This window comes from Schistocerca cancellata, chromosome 4, assembly GCF_023864275.1.
Source record: "Schistocerca cancellata isolate TAMUIC-IGC-003103 chromosome 4, iqSchCanc2.1, whole genome shotgun sequence".
Taxonomy (NCBI): Eukaryota; Metazoa; Arthropoda; class Insecta; order Orthoptera; family Acrididae; genus Schistocerca; species Schistocerca cancellata.
Window position 1 is genome coordinate 248,939,063 of NC_064629.1, and position 14,156 is coordinate 248,953,218.

At 41.7% G+C, this 14,156-nt stretch overlaps 1 protein-coding gene across 1 annotated transcript in view; it reads left to right on the forward strand.

Annotated features, from left to right (window-relative positions):
* The window catches only part of LOC126184062 (KICSTOR complex protein SZT2-like), a 218,434-nt gene that overhangs the window by 91,557 nt on the left and 112,721 nt on the right, over positions 1 to 14,156 (forward strand). The window contains exon 11 of the mRNA XM_049926422.1: positions 11,815 to 11,959. Coding sequence (XP_049782379.1) covers positions 11,815 to 11,959 — 145 coding nt within the window. The remainder of the gene's footprint in view (positions 1 to 11,814; positions 11,960 to 14,156) is intronic.

Genomic DNA, 14,156 nt, shown 5'->3' on the forward strand with positions numbered 1-14,156 from the left:
CTTTCATTTCTCTACATTTAGAGCTAACTGCCATTCACCACTCCAACTACAAATTTGTCTGAGTTGTCTTGTATCCTATTACAGTCACTCAACTTTGACACACAACCATACACCACAGCAAACAATTGCAGATTGCTGCTCACTCTGTCTGCCAAATCATTTATGTATGTAGTGAATAAGAGCGGTTGTAACAAACTTCACTGTAGCACTCCTTCATACCTTTGTCTCTGATGAACACTCGCTGTCGAGGATAACATACTGGGTTCTATAACTTAAAGGGTCTTTGAGCTACTTGCATATCTGTGAACCTCTTCCATATTCTCATACCTTCATTAACAGCATGCAATGGGGCACCGAGTCAAATGCTTTCCGGAAATCTAGAAGTATGGAATCTGCCTGTTGCCTTTCATCCACAGTTCACAGTATATCATGTGAGAAAAGGCCAAGCTGAGTTTAGTACAAATGATGCTTTGTTCAACCATGCTGATTCATGAACTTAAACTTCTCAGTCTCAAGAAAATTTATTATACAGAATGAAATTTTCACTCTGCAATGGAGTGTTCGCTGATATGAAACTTCCTGGCAGATTAAAACTGTGTTTCAGACCGAGACTCAAATGCGGGACCTTTGCCTTTCACAAGAAAGTGCAAATTTATTGTATTCAAACTCAGAATATGTTCAAGGATCGTGGAGCAAACCAATGTTTGGAATATTGGTCTGTAATTTAGCGGGTCCATTCTTGTACCCTTCTTATACCCAGGAGTCAGCAGTGATTTTTTCCAATTACTTTGGACCTTACACTGAGCGAGAGATTCACGATTTGCAATTTGCACCTCTCCAGATATGCCATCAAAGGTCTCACTGAAGCCTTCAGAGACCCAAATTACCCTATGAACCTTGTCCAGAATGAGATCTACTGTGCTTGTCTCTCCTGTTACATATCACCTTCCGGATGCCCACTGTATGGAGCACTCTTCTTGTAACTCAGTACCATCCTGGATTTGAGAAACTGAATCTTATTCTCCACAAGGATTGAAACCCTGGGTGAGAATGTGATTCAGTTTCTCCAATTATGGGTGGTACTTCCCGTCATGCCATGAAATAAGAAATATCAGACCCAATATCCTCCCTACTACTCCTGCAGTTGTGTTCCACTGCCCACTGATACTGCACAATATCCTTCTCCAACCTTTCTCCACCCCTGCTCCCACCCCATGCCTCATGGCTCATATTCCAGCAATAGATCTGTATGTATGACCTATCTCATATATCCATGCACTACTACCTGCACCAGTCCTGTCACAGGCATCTCCTATCCCATCAAAGGTGAGGCTACTTGTGAAAACAACCATGTCATCTACAAACTAACTTGCAACCACTGTGCTGCTTTCTACATGGGCATGAAAACTAACAAGCTGTCTGTCAGCATGAATGGTCACTGCCAAACTGTGGCCAAGAGACAGTTTCTGAACATGTTGCCCAACAAGCTGTGCTTCACTTCAGTGAGTGCTTCACAGCCTCTGCCAACTTTTACCTTCTTACCAATACCAGTTTTTCTGAACTGCGCAGATGGTAACTCTCCCTGCCACATATCCTTCTTTCTTGTAACCCACCTGGCCTCAGCTTTAGCTAATACTTGTCCTCCATCCCCTTCCCAGCTCCCACTCCAGCACTACCTGTGCCTTCAATTCCACCAAAACACCTACTAGTCTTCTCCCCTTCTCTCCTCTTTCTCTTCCCCCCAGCGCAGCCTCCCATCTCTGCACCTAGTAACCCTATCCTATCGCCACATGTCCCTTTTCTCTCCCACAGCACCACAATGTCTTCCCTCATGCCTGCACTGCTTCCCCCCCCCCCCCCCCCCCTTTCAACCCTGTCCCTTGCTGCAGCCTTGACATACAGTAACTGCCCACTACGGGGCATCCTGGGTGGTTGGGTTTATGGACTGCAGGAAGCATGCAGTAGGTAGAAGTATGAACTGTGCTGGGGGTGAAAAGAGAAATAGACTCAGGGGAGAGTTTCTGGGATGGACCTAAGGATTTGAGGAGGAACTGGAGATCCTGCTGGATTTCTGGAATGATGTCAGAGTGGCAACACTTGTAGGTGGACATACCCACCACAGATTGCTGCTCTGATGCAAGCGCAGCCTGCAGTTGGGCCTGAGTGACAAAAGTTTAACAGTTTTAAGAATTGTCCCCTAAGAACTGAAAACAGAAAAGTGTAACAACTACATACTATTTAACTGAGCAAGAGGAATATTATGCTAGCCTTTACAAAGAGATAGCACTGGCATGAATAAACACTATGTAAGTAACAGTCTTCTTAAATATTAACCAGCTACTGATAACAAAAAAGTTTCACAGTCGTCTGGGTGGAAGAAACATTTTAATGAGCTGCAAATTTACTGTGAGTACACACTTGTTAATATTCATCACTATTATCACCATATGAGTAACATAGAGGACAAAACAGTGTCCTGGCAGTCTCAAGTACTGGCCATACATAAAATTAAAAGTGTATCTTCAAAGAATACCACTAAATTCAAAAGAAGAAGTATATAAAGTTACAGCAATCCTCAACAATTTAAGGAGATTATTGGAATAAGTTAAAAAAAATTTTAAAGGCTTCGTGATATTAGAGTTTGATCAGGCTCAAGATTTTGGAACTGGACAAATCATGCATAGTATTTGTGACTGTGGATACTATGAAATTTAAGTGCTTCGACCTTCACAGATTTCCAGTAAGAATTTAAAGAACATTCATTGTATTCCATCCAAGAAAACTACAAAATCAGTGGCTGTTACAAAGTGTGATGAATGAGACTGTTATTACACAAAGGAAGAAGAGCTTAAGCGTAATATTGACTTTATGAAACTTAAAAAATTCAGTGATGCAGAGATATGGAATAGTTATCATAGCTTAATGTATTATAAAATAGTGTCAGCAAGAACATGGACTTAATTTGAGAAAAAGACGCTCATAACAGGATCATCACAATTTAAACACTAGTATACTGGGTGGAGCAAAATTTGGTGCTTGGGTATTAAGATAGCGCCAGCATCCCAAAACTATGAATTTTTCCTACTTCATCCTATTAATGGATGACTCTGTTTTTACTAGGGAATCAGGGTATTTATGAATCACATGAACGTGAATATAAAGTTCCCATTAAATTCAATAACATGGTTTACAGGAAAGGTTTTCACTGAGTGTCTGAACAGAAATTGTTGGTGACAATGTGATTGGACCTTTCATTCTGTCTCCCCAAATGCAAATAATAACTTACAAGTTTTCCAGCTGTAATCGCCCATACATTTGGAAGATGTTCCTCTCCACATATGACCAAGAATGATGTTACAACAGGATGGTCCACTGCATTCCATTCTGGTAGTCAGATTGTTGTGTACGACTCTTGTGCGCAACATTAAGGAGAGGTGGGCTACAGAGTGATGTGACAATTGTTGTTGCAGGAAAGCTGAATGGGAGCAGAAATGAGTAGCGAACAAGTTAACACAATAAACAGAAGATTTACTTAACTTTTATTTCTTCAAGCATACAAAGACTCATTACAAATAATACAGTAAGAAATACAGTCCAGCTATCTTGACGTCAACTAAAATGAAGTTTGCTGTACTAAACATGAATGATGATGATGATGATGATGATGATGATGATGTAATGAAGAGGCTCCAAGTGCCAGTGGGCTGAGTGGATGCTGCCAGCCGTCCTATATCACGGCGACAGAGGGCACTCTTGTTACTGAGCCACTGGAGGCGCGGCTCAGCGGGCTCACACCACTGGATCTGGTATATCCCTTCTGACTGCTATCAGTGTCATATAGAAACCTGCAATTCTGTTGCCAACTGTGATGCCAAAGAAGTGCTATTGATACATGATACTACATCCCCCCCCCCCAAAAAAAAGAGCAAGTGATGATGGACAGGGCTGGATGCAGGTGGTGATGAGGAGATGGGAGCTGGAATGGAGGCCTGTGCCGAGCTCCCGCCCATGTCCCAGCATAAACTCTGAGCCCACCCGCTAACACCAGTCTAAAAACTGGGCAGAGAGCTTGCACCCGCATCCAGAGGCAGAACAGAAAACAAAGAAAGAGGTGTCTCGATGGCTGCAGAGGGACCCGAGGTAGCATGGGGGCAGCAGCTGTGAGGAGGGGCCTATTTCCAGACAACGATGACTGTCGAGAAGGCGAAGACCATGGAAGGGCATCGACTTCCATCAGCTCCGGGACTGGCACCATTGGTGCAGGGCCCGCAGGCGACAGATACAGCGAGTGCTGCTGTGTCCAGGGAGGCATGGAATCTGAAAGCACAGATCGTGCACCAGGATCACACAATTCACAAGGACAAATTTTATTCTGGTGCTGTCCGTAGCAATCCTCTTCGGCCCCTGCAGGAGGAACATAGAACATCCAGTACGCTGTACAGTCGTGCCTTGCTCCCAGTGGCTGAATCTGCCATACAGCCTGTAAAAGACTGAATTGTTAGTATGATACTTTGCCAGTCTGAGCAGAGTGGGTGCTGCCAGCTGGTGCAGGTGCAGCAACTGACGCAAGAGGCGGTGTTGCATCCGTGTAACAGCTTCGCCTGCAATGGTCCGTCATGTGGCTGGAAGCCATAGGAAGACAAGAAGAGCAACAGAGTTCGATACGATGTGTGGGAGGCATGGAGTTTGTCCGTCTGTTGCTTAAATGTTCGTACAAAGCGCTCAGCTTTGTCGTTGGACTGGTAGAATGGTGCACTCCTGATGTGGGTGCTGACAGAGGTGATGCAGAACTGTTCAAACTCAATGGCCACAAATTGAGGTCTGTTGTCAGTCACTATCACTTCAGGCAAACTCTCAAGGCAAAAGATTAATTACAAGGCCTGGATCGTGGAACGAGCTACAGTAGAATGCATAGGAACCATGAAGGGAAATTTGCTGAAAGTGTCATCGATGATGAGCCAATGTGTATTCCAGTAATGACCCGCAAAATTCAAGCCAAATGTTGCCAAGGTGCTTGAGGTTTGGGCCATGCATAGAATTACTGAGGAAGGGCTGACGTGTAGCACAGACTTCACACTGAGAAGTCCATTGTTCAGCTTGTGCATCCAGACTGTGCCAAGGACAAAGACATCACACCAACTGCTTGGTGCAAATGACACCTTGGTGCCTTTGGTATAATGAACAAAGCACCTCAGGCTGGAAAACGTGGGAAACAAAAACATGTGACCAGTCATTATTGGTGTGTAGCAAAATGACACCTTGGTGAACTGCAAGGGCATGCCAATGGGCAAAATGTTGGCAAACCACAGAGCTACAAATCTGTCTGGCTGAACATAGCCAACCAGTGTGGATGCAGTTCAATATAACCTGCAAATCAGGATCTGCTGCTGTGGCCTGGGCAATTTACTGGTGATTAAGCAGAATACTATGCAAAGCATCTGTCTTGTGCAGCAGTGTAGCAACAAGAAGCAGAGGACTCGTTGAATGCTGAATCTGGGCCAACAGGGAGATCAGAAAGAGCATCTGCGTTGCCATGCTTGGAAGTGGGCTGATACACAATCTCATAGTGGTGATTTGACAAAAGAAGAGCCCACCATTTCAGCTTCTGCACTGTGCAAGTTGGGACTGGCTGAGAAGGGTTAAACAAAGATTGTAGAGGTTTACGGTCAGTCACCAAGTGAAATTTTCTGCCAATAAGATTCTGGCAGAATGTAGTGATACCATAGACAATGATGAGAGCCTCCTTTTCAGTTTGGGAATAATACAATGAGCTTTGTTCTTCAACTCTGAAGCAAAAGCAGTTTGCTTGTCAACAGAACCAAATTTATGTGACAAAACTGCACTGATGCCATAAGATGAAGCATCCACTGACAAGACCACAGGTTTGGCTGGATCAAAATGAACAGGGCATTGATCTCAAAGCAAAGCATCCTTCAGCTTTTGGAAGACAGACTGATAGTCATGCGACCAAACAAAAGGACATTCTTCCTTTGCAAGTGGTGCAAGGGAGCCATGATTTGATCGGCGTTAGGAACAAATTGGATGTAATACGTGGGCTTCCCTAACACAGACTGCAATTCCTGCACATTGTGTTGGTGGTGGGGGTCATGAATAGCAAGCAAATGTGATTGCAATGGGTGAACAACACCCTGGATGTAATGACCTCCTAACTACTCAAAATTGGTCTCAAAAACCCACATTTGTCTGTGTTACATTTGAGACCAGCTGCAGACAATGCTTGGAACAGAGTGTGAAGGTTGCTAATGTGTTCTTCAGGAGTGTGACTGGAGATGACAGTCTCATCTAAATAATACCAGCAAAAAGGAACTTCTGCAGTCAGCTGCTCCAGAGAGCACTGAAATATGGCAGGTGTGAAAGCCTTGCCAAATGGCAATCTCAAACATTTGAAAAGACCCAGATGAGTGTTAATGACAAAGACTTGTTGCAACTGCTCATCTCGAGACATTTGCAAGAAAGTGTCACTCAAATCAATATTGGAAAAGTAACGACCAGCACCCAGCTCATCCATTAGTTCTTCTGGGGGCTGCAAAGGATAATTGTCACTGACTGTTTGAGGATTCACAGTTTTCTTAAAATCGGAGTTTGCCAGACAGCTTCTTTAGAATAACAAGAGGGGACACCCACTGACTGGTAGTAATGGGTGCTATTACCCCACTGTTTTGCAAAGCAGTAAGTTACTGAGCTACCTGTTCTTGAAGAGCATGGGGAACATTACAAGCGGTAACAAAAAATGGTTGTATATTGTCCTTTATCATGACATGAGCAACAAAATTATTGGCTTTGCCTAAATCCTTGGAAAACAAATCCTGAAATTCTGCACATAACTTAGCAACACTGTACTGAGGATCAAAGGAAGAAACAAAGTACATTTTTGTGAATGCTTACCCCCAAACAAATCAAAAGAGTCTAGAGCAAAAATATTAGCACTGCCTCAAGAGGAAAGCACTGTGAAGTCACTGTCTTCATCAAATTTCAGAAAGTTGCAGGAAGACTACAAGTGCCTAAGACAGGAATGTCTTGGCCACTATATGCCATCAGTGTGTGGCCCAATGTGCATAACTTAGGTTTGCCAAGCAATTCATAAGTGCTACAGTTGCACCAAGTCACTGAACCTCCAGTGTCAAGTTGCAAGTGGATTGATCGTCCAGCAGTAGTAAGAGACCCAAAAAGTTTGTTATCCTCACATAGCACTGCAGACGAGTGGGGAGCCTTCCTGAAGGGATATTACACAATTGTTTAACACTAACGACACCCAGGGGCCTTGAAAGCGCACTTCACACTGTTTGTGACTTTGATTTGCATGAAGGAGTAGCAGAAGGGGTGCATTAAATTTCTGTGTGCACACAGATTGTACATGTCCTCGTTTGCTGCAGAAAAAAGCAAATCACTTCGCGTGAGATGCAAGAGTGACAATCATGTGCTGTATTACGTTAGGGGCATGACGTCACACCTTGTGCTGGCCGCAACACGTGTTTATCTGCAAACTGTGACTGGGGTTGGCCGTGCCACTGTTTGCAAGCGGGCTGAGAGACCTATTTGTCATGTCTATCTACTGAACAAACAGGCACTACCTTGAAAACTGTCTGCTTCACTTTTGCACGAATCTTGATAGTCTAGAATGTGCAGAACCTGTTGCAAGGAGGAGTCTGACTATGTAAGAATCTGTTCCCGAACTCGAGAGTCAGCTACACTGTGCGTAATGGCATCATGAATCATTGCATCATTGTAGTATTTGCCACAGTCATATTTGGATATACACTGTGTAGCAAGGCCCACTGACGGTATGTCTGACCTTGTTGTTTACGCAACCTAAAGAATTTGTAATGTGCATCTGCCGCTTGAGCCCTGTGCTCATAATACTTTGTAAGCATCTGAAATAGGGTCTCATATTCAACCAGTTGAAGACGGGATGTGGGAAGTAATTTGACACTCAAGCAATAAATGGCCACTCTCACTGTGGCCAAGAAATAAAATTGTTTGTCACTACCTTGTTTATGATGCTCTGCAATGTGCCCATGGAACTGTGAGAAGTGCTCTGTCCAGTCTTCCGTCGCCTTGTCAAACTCACAAAACACTGGCACATACACAGGCGATGCAGGTACTGCCGTTGGTTCTGTCGTCATGTGTGAAGTCATTTGCGCCTTCATGAAGCGATTCATCGCTTCAAGCAGTTGTGGCATTTGTCAACTCTGAAACTGGATAAATTGAGTTATATCAGATGCAGATGGCACAGCAAGCAATTGTGGCTTCGCAGCCAAAGTAACGAAGCAATGCACAAAGACAAATATTGAAAAGTAAGAAGTAGCTCAGAGAGAGTAAAAAGGGATGCAAAAGCAGGAACTGTGGAACCTAGAACAAAAAGAGCACAAGCAAGGCAAACAAATGGGACACTGAAGACAATAAAAAATGGCAAAAACCAAGCCAAATGATGACAGGTGAGGAAGAAGGCAACTTGAAGACTCGATGACAGCGACACATAGACAGGAGTACTTGTTGCCAGGTTTATTGTGTACAACTTTGTACACAGTGGTAAGGGGAGCTGGGCTACAGAGGCGTGACAATTGTCTTCATAAGAAAGCTGGACAGGAGCAGTGAACAAGTTAACACAATGAACAGATGATTTCTTAACTTGTATTTCTCCAAGCATACAAAGATCCATCACAAATAAAGCAGCAAGAAATAGAGTCCAACTGTCTCGATGTCAACTAGGCTGAGTTTCAATGTGCTAAACATGAATGATGGTATCATAATGAAGAGGATTCGAGTGCGAGTGGGTTGAGCGGCTGCTGTCGACCATCTTGTACAGCGGCAGCAAAGGGCGCATTTAGTAATCAGCCACTGGAGGTGGGTCTCAGCGGGTGTACACCATTGGGTCCACCAGATCCTGCATGACTTCTATCGGCGTCAGATAGAAACTTGCAATTCCATTGCCAACTGTGATGCCCGTGGGGTGGTATCAGTATGTGATACCATATAGATGACATTTGAATAAAGTATTCACCCACAGATGGGTTGGGCTGGTGGCCCTTGAGACTGGCCTCCTAGATTGCCTTATGTAACACAACTGGACAACCTGTGTCCAGTCACAGATGTGTTGGGCACAGTGGTTCCTGAGAATAGTCTTCCAGATTGCCTTATATAATATGACTGAACTTTACATCGCAACTTGCTGTACCAAATGTTGACTATCTTACTACAGTTGTTTTTCTACAGTATAGCTTACTTTCTTAACAAATTAATGGCTTTACAGTACTTTTAATAATTGATTTAATAGTCAAAGCTTTACCCAGTACAGGCGAATGAAAGCTCGTGCACCTGCCACTCCCCATCCACATTCCTAGCCCCTAGCTTGGACACCTGCTGCCTCCCTCTGACCCACTAGCTACCTATCGCCAACTTCTCCTCCTGCTTCCTTCTCCTTTCTCCCTCTACCCACCCTATCCAACACAACCCACACATCCAGTCCACCTGTTGAACTGCAATCTACAATTCCAGCTGGCACATTGTGTGTGTGTGTGTGTGTGTACATTTGTCGCTGATTGCCTGTCATTATATGGCCACGACCGTGCACTTTTGATCTATGATTATTGCAAAATTTTGCACAAGTTCATGTCCCCTACCCTGCTCTGACCTTATTATCAGGTAGTTTTTGTCCCACAAGTATGTGCAATTGTACATTTATTTTCTCCTTAAACTGAAGATGTATGTCAGATGTACTTACAGTTATGTTAGACTTTAGTTTGGAACTCTTCAAACTAAGTTTCATGACAAAATGTTCATATTAAAACTTTTCTTCAGTTAAGCAATGTTAACTTGGTGCAATGTTGACTTAAAGAGGGGTTCCTTTACACTTGGAAGTAATCCAGTTATAGTGTTTTAGTGAAAATGATAGTATTGTAGAAAACATGTTTGACATTGTATTGTAGTATGTGTTGTCATTTTATATGAAGAATTTATTTCTGAAAAATGTAGCCACTGCTAGGTTATTCATTTATCAAAAATTATCACTTGTGAAAATGCATTTTCATTCTTCTTCTTCTTCTTATTTGTTTGTCCTCTAATTCTCAAAGATTCAAAACTTTCAACTGTGTTAACATATACTTTTCTCACATAGTTATAGCCATCTATGATAAATTGATATTTATAGCATTGTCATTACTTTTGTCAAACTTTAGCAATAACAAATAAATAGTCAAATGATTATACCTTTGGATTCCATACATTGAAATCCATAGAATGGTCAGTTTAGATCTGAACATTTGGATTCATTACACTGAAATCTTCAGTTCAGATCTGAACATATGATCCAGGGAAAAACATTCCTTCATCTGGAACTTAAAAACATTTTGAAGGTGTGAGAATAGAATAGAAAAGGAAGAATTATGCCAATATAGGAACTATTGGGTTGGTGCATAATTTCATAGCATTTTTCCATAAGTTTAAAAAACGCATCAGATGCACGTAACAGAGACTTCAGTCATCAACAGTATATTTACAACAGTGTGCCAATGCTGGGGTAACTTTCTGATTATACAGCTGTTAAAATCAAATGGTGTTCAGCTGAAGAACTTGTCAAGCCATGTTCATAGCATATTTTCATCCAGAAAGGAAGTTCCTTGAAGGTTGTTTGATAGAGAGCAGAAAAGGTGAAAATCTGAGAGTGCAAGTTGAAGTGAATAAGGTGGGTGCAGAATGACTTCCCAACCCAACTCCTATATAGTGTTTTTTGTCAGTCTAGCAGAATGTGGGAGGGCATTATTGTGGAGTAGCATCACTTCATGCAGTCTTCCTGGTCGTTGTTGTTGGATTGCATCTGCAAGACATCTCGGTTGTTGACAGTAAATGTCAGCAGTGATGGTTACACCTCAGGGAAGCAATTTGTAGTACATTGCTGTTCCACCAGATGCAAAACATTATCTTTTGTGGATGTTGCAGGTCTTTGTAGGGGAACCTGCTGCTTTGTTTGGGCTCAGTGATTCCTTTCTTTCCCTTATAATAACATAAAGAAACCTTTTCTCATCACCAGTAATACTACAGGATAGAAATGATCAATGTTGTTCACAAGCCAACTGATAACAAGCAAGCAGAGATGTGCATATGGCCGCCGCCAGACTTTTTAAAAAGAGCATGTGTACCCATACACCTGATTTTTGAACCTCGCCCATTGCATGCAAATGTCATACAATGATGAAATGATCACAGTTCATCAAATTTGCCAGTTCTAGAGTACCATGATGTGGATCATTGTGGCTTAATGTGTTTAAATGATTTTCATCAAATCCCAAAGGTCTTCCTGAATGTGGAGAGTCACTAATGTCTAAATGATCCTCCTTAAAATGAGAAACCTGTTTTCTTGCTGTGCTCTTTCCAGTGGCATTATTCCCATATATGGCGCAAATATTTCTGGCTGCCTCTGCTGCTGTCACCCCTCTATTGAACTCAAACAGAAGAATATGTTGGAAATGTTCAGATTTCTCAACTGGGCACTCCATTTTCTAGCATCCACAGCTCCTCTCATTATCTCCAAATGAAAGTATGTAAACTGAAATAGCAACAGTGAACTACAAACAGACAATGAAATCCATAAATAAACTTATAGAAACCAGGATAGCGTGCAAAACAAAAATGCTACGAACTTACGCACCAACCTAATATATCAGCATTCATCTCAAGACCCTTAGAGTTTATAGACACACTAAACCAAGTGTGCTCTGTGTCCTGTTTTATGTAAAAGTTAGTAGACTCCCATTCTTACCTTTTATGCAAAATTTTGATTTTTGTTTTCAATTTTAGGCAATTAACATCTGTGAAAGTCATTTGGAGATACATCTTGTTCTTCCATGGAAAAACTATATTTATCTTGAGTACGTCCTCACTACTCAGTGGCCTATTAGTCCAGTTACGAGCACACCTATACATTATCGCATTAACATTGAAGGTAATTGCCTTGTATGTTTTACCATCATTGTTTTGTAATACAACATTTTCTTAATATTGTGCATTTCTTAAACAAATTGCATAATTAGTCAGACCATATACTACTGTTATGTATCATATGTCTCTGTTTCTCTTTTTTAATACTCTATCTTTTGTTAGTCATTTTATGTTAATTACTGTATGAAGATAAGGTACATGCTGTTTCATTATGGAGACGATTTACATAATTTTATTTCATTTATTAATATACTCTGTCACAAATGACAGAGAGTTGCATTGAAATGGTACAATGTTTTTGAAACTCTTATTTAATACTTTCACTTTTGCTGCTATGTATCAACTTGTGTATAAAAAAGGCTTGGTGGATCAAATGTTGGACTATAATGTTAACATTTTTTTGTATTTTAATTTTATTAATAATACAGTTAGTGCTTGGTGATGCCTTTCGTTGCATTATTAGTAAGTTTTGTTGATGAATGGGGGACCAAGACAATCTTTTCACCTCTTGTGTTCCTTGTATCTGTATTGGTCATGGAGTAGTATGTTGAGGAGAGTCTGCTGCCCACCTGCTTGCCACTTCTGTGTGGTGTTATAATGCAACTTGAAAGTTCACACATCTGTACATCTTGCCACATTCAAGAGGTTTTGCAAAATGTGGAGAATATCCTTTGGTTTGCTAACAGACAGGTAGGCTAGGACTGTGAACCACAACAGTAATGGATGCGAGAGAAGAGTTGGGGAGGGCTGGAGAGAAGGCAGAACAAAGAAAGATAAGGGTTTAATGTCCAGTCCACTATGTGATCATGAGAGCTGGAGCACATCCTCAAATTGTGTAAGGATGAAGTAGGATGTCAGTCGTCATTATATTGGCAGTAAGCAATTTAAGGAACCCTATGGTGTATATGAATCTGGATGACTAGATGAGGATTTGCACCACCAACAGTATCCAAGTCTCTAATGAAGCCTAGTAATATCTATGTTGTTGCCCCAATGTTCACTTTAGCATATTTTGGGTCATCTATTATCTTAATAAGTGCAGCGTTTGTACTGTGGAGATTATGAAAACTGGATTCATGTTTACCATATAGATTCAGTGTGCTGAAGTATTCAGTTAACAATATATTCCAAGACTTTGGATACAGCAGGTTAAATGGAGATCTTCTGACTTGGTCTGTTGGGGGGGTGGGGGCTCCCTAGTTGCCTAGTTGATAAATTTCCTTCTCAGTAGGTCATTATTATTATTATGGTTGCTTACTTTGCTTCTTCCGGACTGTTTTTGCTCATTCATTTTGGCTAACTCAAATTTGGTCCCTGCTTCTGGGTGTGACTACCATTCTTCCAAATTTTACAGTCGTGTGGACCATGAAGGGAATGTCACCCAGTGTTATCCGCATTCTGCCCACTGTGCAGTCCTATATTAAGCAACTCTGCTACATCTGTATCTACATCTGTATACATTACAAGCCACCACATAGTGCATGGCAGAGGGTACCTTGTATCACTGCTAGTCATTCCCTTTCCTGTTCCTCTCATAACTGGAGTGAGAGAGAGATACCTGTCAAAATGCCTCCTTACAAACCCTAATTTCTCTTATCTTATCTTTGTGTTCCTTAAGTAAGATGTGCATTGGTTACAAAGGAATTGTTTTGTACTCAGTTGCAAATTCCGGTTCTCAGAACTTTCTCAATAGTGCTCATGCAAAGAACATTGTCTTTCCCCCAGAGATACCCATTTGAGTTAATGGAGCATTTCTGTAATACTTATGTATTGATCAAACCTACTGGTAACAAATCTAGCACCACATCAATGAATTACTTCAATGTATTTCTTTAATACAACCTGGCGGGGATCCTGGACACTTGATCAGTACTCAAGAAGGGGCTACACAAGTATTCTATACATGGTCTCTTTATAGATGAGCTACACATTCCTAGTATTCTGGCAATAAACGATAGTTGCTCATTCACTTCCCTACAATTGACCTTATTTGCTCACGTCATTTAATACTAGCTGCATGAAGTGGCCATGTGGTTTGAGGCGCCATGTCACGAATTGCACAGCCCTTCCCGCTGGAGATTCGAGTCCTCCCTCGGGCATATGGGAGCATAAGTTAATTTAAGTACTGTGTAAGTCTAGAGACCAATGACCTCAGAAGTTTGGTTCCTTAGGTATTCACACACATTTGGACATTTCATATT